Source organism: Geospiza fortis, unplaced genomic scaffold (genome assembly GCF_000277835.1).
Source record: "Geospiza fortis unplaced genomic scaffold, GeoFor_1.0 scaffold417, whole genome shotgun sequence".
NCBI lineage: Eukaryota > Metazoa > Chordata > Aves > Passeriformes > Thraupidae > Geospiza > Geospiza fortis.
In genome coordinates, this window is record NW_005054535.1 from 597,056 (window position 1) to 605,726 (window position 8,671).

At 47.5% G+C, this 8,671-nt stretch overlaps 1 protein-coding gene across 1 annotated transcript in view; it reads left to right on the top strand.

Moving 5' to 3' along the window:
* ZMAT4 (zinc finger matrin-type 4) overlaps positions 1-8,671 on the top strand; it is a 51,869-nt gene that overhangs the window by 30,120 nt on the left and 13,078 nt on the right. Inside the window, exon 4 of the mRNA XM_005429238.2 lies at positions 2,967-3,123. Within this exon, the coding sequence (XP_005429295.1) occupies positions 2,967-3,123 (157 nt within the window). The remainder of the gene's footprint in view (positions 1-2,966; positions 3,124-8,671) is intronic.

Genomic DNA, 8,671 nt, shown 5'->3' on the forward strand with positions numbered 1-8,671 from the left:
TTTTTAAATATATTATTTTTACTGTCATTAATAACAGTGTGGGCACTACAACGGACAGGTACATGGAGATGGGGAACAGAATCCTCTAAGGGGTTTGATTACATCTAACAAGGAGCCACATACTGCATGGGCACCTCAGCATGGGGTGTGGAGGACAGAGAACCAACCAGACCTCAAAAAAGTCAAAGTTGAACTATTTCCCACTGCTTTTGTGAAAGGCAATGTGGAGAAGGAATGTAATTCTGTGTTTGCTGATGCTTTTCCCAAGGGCAGCCCTAGTGGGGGTGGATTAACGTGTCCTCATGTTCTAGGTGAATGCCAGGCTAGGCCAGACCTAAATGCTAAAATTATTTGTGTTGCAAAAATATAGCAGGGAAAATCTGCCAACATTTCCAGCTTGGAGTAGGCCTGTTGCTGATCAGATATTATACCAGCCTTTGCATTTAGAGAGAGCAGAACTATTTAGGATGTCTCTAATGCTGCACAATTGCATCCCTACCATGTGCACATGCAGTGCAGTGCCCAGTCCCAGCAGTGTCACTCAGGCCATGGCACAGAGACTTTAATGAGCATTAGAAACAATCCATGAAAACCAATTAAATTTGTGTAGAAGTAGCTGCAGCTAAAAAGGGAATATTAGCCTTTTTTTCATCAAAACTGTTACATGGCTGAGTGCCATTGGGTTTGTGTTCTGCTGACCACAGAACTAACACCTTGTTCTTCTGCCAGGTGGCAGCAGGAGGGCGAGGTGGCTGCAGCTGTGGGTGCTCAGTGCAATGGGATTGGAAACAGAATTTGCTTCCTGACCTTTCTCTGAGGCCAAGGGAGGGGTTGGCTGCTGTTTGAGGATAGCAAAAACTGCATTGCCAAATCACCCTTTGGAGTGAGAAGTAGAAGCCTTATACAAGTAGTCTTCCCATGGATTACTCAGTTGTTGTGCTCTTCATTATTGGTTTGATTTGGTGTGGAGGAGGCGAAAACTGTTGGGCAAAGGGATTTTTCAGAGAATGTGATTGCCACAGGAGTGGACTGGATGCAGAACACCCCCAGGGAGCAGCCAGCTGCCCCTTGTGGAGCCCTGTGGCCCGGCTGAGCTGTGTGGTTGCAGCACCTGCACAGCCCTGGGTGTCTTTTGTCACCGTGTCATTCAGCAGGTGACAAAAGACACCTGGATCAGCTTCCCCCAGGCCTCTTGTGTTTCAGGTAGAACAGCCCCTGACAAATGAGAAGGCATAATTACCCTTCAGGGCTGGATCACCTGCAGCACCTCTGGCTCTGTGCAGGGCTTTGGGTGGTGGAGGAGGGAAGGGCAGTGATGCTGCTAAGGGATGATCCACACCTGGGGAAATTCTTAACAGCAGCAGAGCCCAAGTACCTTGTGCTGGCCCTTGGTGTGTAAAACTGGCTGTTAGGGAGCTGAGGTCTGTCATGCATGTCTAGAGAGGCTCAGCAAGGGTTTGGGGGACACCCCTGTCCTGCTGGGGGCTGCCACACATGGAGGTGCTGGCCCAGAGGCTTGGGTGAACCCAGATGAGCTGCACAGCCAGCTGTGGGTCAGTGTAAATGGGACCCTGAGCTCTGCATGAGGTATCGGAGGGCTCTTTGAGGGGCCTTTAATTTTTTATTTTTAATTGCAGTCTAGCTGAGAAAGTAGGTTGAAAAGGGAAAAATGTCACTGAAGAGCAGCCCTGGCAGAGGAAGAGACCCTGGTGCATTAACACTGAAGTGTATCAGCTTTTCAAACGAGCTCTGTTGGAGGCTCTTTATGTGTTGCCACTGATGATCAATAGATACTGGAAATTTTCTACTCTGCTCTTAACTTTCAAGTGATTTCCCTTTGAAGGCATAAAATATCTTGAGAGAACACTATTTAAAAGAAGTGCAAATTACACTCAGAACAGTACTAAACACCTCTTGAGATTCCTCCCTAAGGTTTGATTTACAGTTATCAACAACAAAAAAGTGATGAAAATCAGTCATTTTTCTAAAAGTGGATTTTTTGGGGGGAAAAAAAATGACCTTCATTGGTGGGTCAGGTGTCCACTCTGTGTTGGGCTCACCCAAGGCTGGTGTTGGATCCTGCTGGAGGGACCGGCGAGATTTCAGACAGTTCATTTATTTCTCCCACCTGCAGAGTGGGTTGTGCCCCCCAGATGTGTCCCCCCAGATGTTTTGGGGTCTCTTACAAAACGTGCATCAGGAGGAAGCGTGGGTGTTGGATGGCAGGGGAAGCTCTGGGTCTGTGTGACTCCCACAGAGAGAGGAGGAGCAGAGGCTGAGGGAAGGGAGGCTCGGGGTGTGCCAGGAGCTCCAGGGCCATGTGTGACAGAGGGACAGGCTGAAGGACATGGGGACAGGCTGAGGGACACAGGGACAGGCTGAGCTCCCAGTGCAGACCAGAGTGGAGGTGCTGGGCAGCTGGAGGTGTCCCCAAGCTGGACACAGCTGGGATGAGGCAGGAGCAACGCTGGGAGAGATGAGGAAGGGAAACCCCTTGGCATGACAACCTAGATTCCCCTCTTCTCTTCTCTCTTCTCTCTTCTCTCTTCTCTCTTCTCTCTTCTCTCTTCTCTCTTCTCTCTTCTCTCTTCTCTCTTCTCTCTTCTCTCTTCTCTCTTCTCTCTTCTCTCTTCTCTCTTCTCTCTTCTCTCTTCTCTCTTCTCTCTTCTCTCTTCTCTCTTCTCTCTTCTCTCTTCTCTCTTCTCTCTTCTCTCTTCTCTCTTCTCTCTTCTCTCTTCTCTCTTCTCTCTTCTCTCTTCTCTCTTCTCTCTTCTCTCTTCTCTCTTCTCTCTTCTCTCTTCTCTCTTCTCTCTTCTCTCTTCTCTCTTCTCTCTTCTCTCTTCTCTCTTCTCTCTTCTCTCTTCTCTCTTCTCTTCTCTTCTCTCCTCTTCTCTCCTCTCCTCTCCTCTCCCTGTGGCTGTGCTTACACACCTCTTTGTTTTGTCTGTGTTTTTGTCTCCATGCAGGGCAGTGATGGTGACTCAGTGGATAAGAACAAATGCTGCACGCTATGTAACATGTCCTTTACCTCAGCAGTGGTGGCAGAATCGCATTACCAAGGGAAAATCCATGCCAAAAGGTTAAAACTGTTGCTAGGGGAACAACCAGCACTGAAGGCCACAGGTAGGTGCAGAGGGGCTGGTGCAGAGGGTGTGGGGGCTTGGCCAGGGGGCTGGCTCGGTGTGTGCAGGCAGAAAATGGGAACAAGGTGGAAAGCTGGGCTGGCAGAAGCAGCTATTCATTTGTGTTGCTGTCATAACAACCTTTAAAAACTCCTGATGCTCATTACTGTCTGCTTTGTTTATGCAGATTAGGGGTTTATCAGCTGGGACTGGCCCTGGTGCCAGAGCCCTATCTCCAGCTCCACACTTCCAAAGTGTTTTCTCAGTGGAGGACAATGTCTCCACTGGGTGCAGATAGCCAAGCCTGGCTTTAATTATCAGCAGTTTAATTATCAGCTCAGCTAATATGTTTAATAAACCCTTGGTGTTACTGTACAGTGCAGAGCATCATCTGCTCTTACCACAGAGGGAAAGGCAGGCTTTAAAAACCCCTGGATTGATTGTCTCTTGATTTTTGCCCAGATGGGTTTTGTGCTTTCCTCCACAGTGATTCTAGTAATGCAGCCTATTAACTTTCACATTTAAAAAGTCAAATGTTGAAATTGGACAATTTAACCATCTTATTGTTTGCTTAACCATAAAGTCCCCTGAAAACCACTAATAATCTGTGAAAAAAAAATTCCTCTGTGGTTGTGGAAGCAGAAAATGCTTGAACAAATCACTCACCTTCCTCCAGGAAGGATTGCTGGGCTGAGGTCCTGCAGACAGATGTGACCCAGAATTGCTGCCAGTGGCACTTCCTTCAGCACAAAATACAAATGGAGCTGTGTGTGCCTAGCACGTAAATCCTAGATGTGATTAGATAACGGGGATTGACACTCTGTGTGTGTGGTTTTGTTGCCTTTTTAACTTCACAGACTGTAGATGCTGATACAGAGAGTGTGATTTGTCCTTTGCCAGGGTGGGCTTGGGAGCTGTTGGTCCCTTTGCCTGAGGGAATGTGGGGAATTGTGTTGGGTGGTGGTTTGGTGGGTTAAACCATGCTGGGGCACCAGTGTGTCCTGTGGAGGAGAAGGTAAAGCCATGGCAGCCTGGGGAAGCACCCCTGGGTCAGCCAGGAGGAAGGCTCTCACTGAGCTGTCATGGTCTTCCACACCTGGCTCACGTGGGGCTCCTCAGGCTGTTCCTGCAGCTGGCACACAGCTGGCACACAGCTGGCACGGGCTCAGGCTTGGTGTTTGTGTGTCAGGGCTTGCTGGAGCCCCATCCCTCATGTGCAGGCTGCCAGCAGCTCCTCCCCTGGCACCAAAGGACCTGCCACAAGCCCTGGTACTGCCAGGGAGCTCCAGGTGAGCTGATGTTCACAGCAGCGCTGATCCTGTGTTACACTGATCCTGTGTTACACTGGCAGTTTGGATTCACCCTTCAGCTGCAGGGCCTGGCCAAGGCAGGCATTGCTAAGAGCTGCAGCCTTGCATTGTGGCTTTTGTCTCACCTTTTTAATCATCTAGATCAGCCTCACAAGGCTCTGAGTGAGCCGTGCTGCCTGCTCTGGGGTAATGGGCTCTTCAGCCATCCTAATCACTGGGAAGGAGCAGCTCAAGGACTCATCAGCTCTTACAGACACTTGATCTGGAAGATGAAGCTGAGCTCAGGAATACATTAATAAGCACCTCCTTGCTCTCCAGGAGCTCTCAGAAATATGCCCTTTGGACACAGTGTTTTTCTGGCCTTCCTACCCAGCAATTTTCACTGGGTTTTTGTCCCAGTCCTCTGTGGCTGGCACTAGGGAGCTTTAAGTCTCTCAGAGCAGAGACTCCACTGCTCATGAGTCCTGAGAGCCAGCCAAGCCCAGCCCTGAGCGTGCTGGATGCTCCTGGGGAGGAGATTCTGCTGCTGGATATTCTGGGGTTTCTGTCTCATCAATCCCAAAGAAAATCACATCTATTCTTAGACCCCTTAGGGAGATCCACGTTCTCCTTCACAGTTACCATCCAGATGGAGCACAGATGTCCTGTTCTCTGCTGGTGCTCTCAGGAGAAGAAGTGGCCCAACAGTTGGGTTTCTCACAAAAACCATGTCTCATCATGACAGAAAAATAGTTGTGATCTTTCCTGTTCTCTGCTCCACAAGGCTGCAGCCCTCCGAGGCTTCATGTCAGCACTATTGCAGATGAATTTCTCCAGTCATTTCCAGCATCCCCTGTCAGTTTACATCCCATCATCACCACGAGTTATAAACCAAAGGATTGTGGGGAAGACCTGATGTCTTCATCAATCCAAGTGTGAGGACCTGCAGGCATCATTCCAGGAAAGTGGTGGGGGCCCTGTTTATTCTTTTTAGCTGCCTCTTGGAAAGTCACATTGTGATGATCAAGACATAGGCACGCATTTTAAGTGGAATTCCATTGTTTTCAATAGGCTTTAAATCAAGGCCATTTTGAGAGGAAAACTTGAATGACATGGAAGATATTAAAAAGGGTCAGATGTGGAGATAAAAGGGAACTCTTCCCCATTCCAAAGCTATGCAGCTTTTTGTAAATTATGGAGGGTAGAGACTTTGGGACATCAGAAGGGACTGAGCAAATGGCTTTTTGGTTTGGGTGCTAGGATCTGTCCAGCAGCAGCTGGAGTCTTAGTCCTGGATTTCTGGGGTTTCTTCTGGAAAAAACCTGAGTTTCCCAGCGCCTCCTTGTTGTGGCTCACTTAGTTTCTTGTCCTCATGCTGAGTTTCTGGAGTGTGCCAATGGAAGAAGTTGGGTGCCATTTAAATCCAGCTTGGAATAAAAAGCTTTGGATGTGAGAAAGAAGTCAAACATTAGTTCATTGCCGGAGTGCTAAAGTGTTTCTAACTTTGTATTTTGCCTCTTGCAGCAAAGTAAGACTTTCTCACTTCCCTCCCACAGCGAAAGGGAACGTAAGGCAGACTGTCATGAGCTATTTAGCATTTTGAAATACTTGAAATAGTCAAACTCGCAGCTTTTATGTTTGTGTTTTAGATGGAGAAACATTTTTAACTTTTGACGTTTCGTGAGTGTTTATTATTAATTTTCATGTCGCTGCTCAGGGAATGATGGCATTTGCTGTTCTGCAGCAGTTATGTAGTGCATATCAAAATGATAAATCCACATTTGTGGAGAAGTCAACTTTCATCTGTTTCTCTTTGGGAGAATTTGGTAGGCTTGGGATGCTTTCATTAACTGCCATGCTGGGCTCAGCACACCTTAGGACTGGTGGGGGTTGTCAGTGGGACCTGAGGAATGTGACTTTAAAGAAAATATTTTGGTATTTTGTGAGTGCTAAGAGGAAATCCTTGCCCATGGCAGCCGCCATGTGATGCAGGGTCTCTGCTGTGGAGCTGTAGTCCATGGCAGCCAGCTGTGGATGAGGGCTGGGATGGGCATGGGGGGTTCTGCTGCCACCCCCTGCAGCAGCAGTGCCAAACTCCTGCATGGAGTTTGGGGGGGCACAAACCACCAGCCTCAGGGAGAGGGGCTCAGAGGCACAGCCAGGGGCTGAGAGCAGAGATGCTCCTGTCAGGTTTCCTTAGTGAGCAGGAGCTGTAACTCCTGTGGACATCACCAGCTCCCTGAGCTTCAGCCTGCCTGGTCCGCCTCGGGCAGCAGCATGCATAGAAACAAGGAGAGAGCTGGCCAAAAGATTGGATAGATTTAACTTTACAGCCTGGGGCTTGTGGAACAGCAAGACAGATCTGTCGCAGAGCTCCTGGGCTGCTGAAATTGCTGGTTGTTTATAATGCTCCAAATTTCTCTGCAGCTCAGTCTGGTTCCCTGGACTCAGCCCTGTCCTGGCCTCACCAGGGCTGTTCCACGTCCCTGTGGCATCACTGGGCTCTGGGCAGGGACCCCTTCCTGCAGGAACACGTCTGTGCTTGCTTCTCATGAGTCAAGCAGGTGCAAAGTCTGTGTAATCCCAGTTTGACCAGGAAATGCTGCAATTCCCGAATTTTCTTCCTAATGACTGTGCTGGCCGCTGGCTTTGCTCTTTGCTCACCCTGGCAGTTCTGCTGCATGCACCTTGGAGGGGCTGGGCTGTGCCTCTCCTGCTGGAACCATAGAAAAAAAAACTTTTTTTTAGGAGCAAAATGCTGCCAGACCCTGCCTGGCCCTGCCTGGAGCAGCTCTTCAGAGGCAGCGTCATCACTGCTGGAACTCTGATACCTTGGCAGTCATCATCAAAAACAATAGAAGGTTATAAACCCCTGGAAATTGATAAGGTTGTAAGTAATGTTATATGTAAGATAGAATTTCCTTGAAGGTGTCCCTTACTGAGCAGGTCAGCAGAAGATTTATAACAATATTAACTTTCTCAAGCCAAGGAGTCAATCACAGTGGGCTCCAGGCATAATTATATGTCTAAATATATCCCTGAGTTGCTGTTCCTGGTGTCAGACGCTGAGGTGGGTTTGGCATTTGCTGCCCTGTGCGCTCATCAGGGCTCAGCTGGATCATCTCCTGATCAAAGACAGCCACCACACACCTCCAAATGTGCCTATTCCAGTACCATGGAGAGAGCAGGTTGTTAATTATTTAAAGAGCAGACATTTCATCTGGAAAAGAAAGGAAAAGGGAAGCCACATAAAAGGGAATTTTTGAATGAAGTGTGATAATTAAGTGCTAGTCATTGTATATTTTTGTGTCCCAGTGTTACCTGAACTTTATTTTACTTCAAACTCTTTTTTTCCATGGGTTTGTGACTTGTATTGTACAAAGTTGGGAAACTCTGTTGAACAAAGTGCATTCCGTTATATAAAGACTAATCACTCACTTTTTTTGGGATGATTTGGGGGTCGTATTTGTGTTCCTAGATGGGCTTTTGGTGAATCTGAAGGAAAATAGAATTAAATTAAGGTTGTGTGTTGCTGGTACCTGACAATTCACAATGTGAAGGTCTTTGAAGGATGGGATTGACTGTTGAGTATTTTTTTTTCATCTGTGACAGTTTGCAATGACTATGGCTTTCCCATTCTTTCTGAGACCAAGTAAATTGAAAAATAAGAATCCTGAGATAATGATAAATATGTCTCTCTATCCTGAGAAAGAGATGGCTCTGCATGGCGTATTTATTCTCCACTGATGATTTTTCCTGGGAGTAGCAATTCAAGCAGGATAAGTTTAGCAAATTTAGTCAGAACAGTGATAAGACGTGTAATTGCGCTGAGAGCATCCTCCTTCCCAGTTAGTGAAATGCAGAAAGCTGAGGAACAGTCCTGGGCTGTCCTTTCATGATGCTTTTTTTAATGAGAAATGGTAGCTTTCCAAACAGCATGTCTTGGTTTGGAAAGACAGGTGCTTGCTAAGGAAGGCAGGAGACTCCCCTGAAATGGAAAATGTAAGCCCCCTCCCTCTGAATTGCTATAAATTTTGAATTAAGGGGCTCTCAGGCAAAAAATATGGGAGCAGGGAATAACAGTTCTTTAATAGGGAAGAAAATAAAAGGATAAAATAAACAATGCAGTAAATTAAACCAGCACTGCCAGAGTCAGAACACAACCTGACACCCTGTGGGTCAGGGTGCTGGCAGCAGTGCCATTGGAATTGTGGCTCAGCCCTCCTGCAGTGTCAGGGGTGGTTCTGCTGGAGCAGGGAT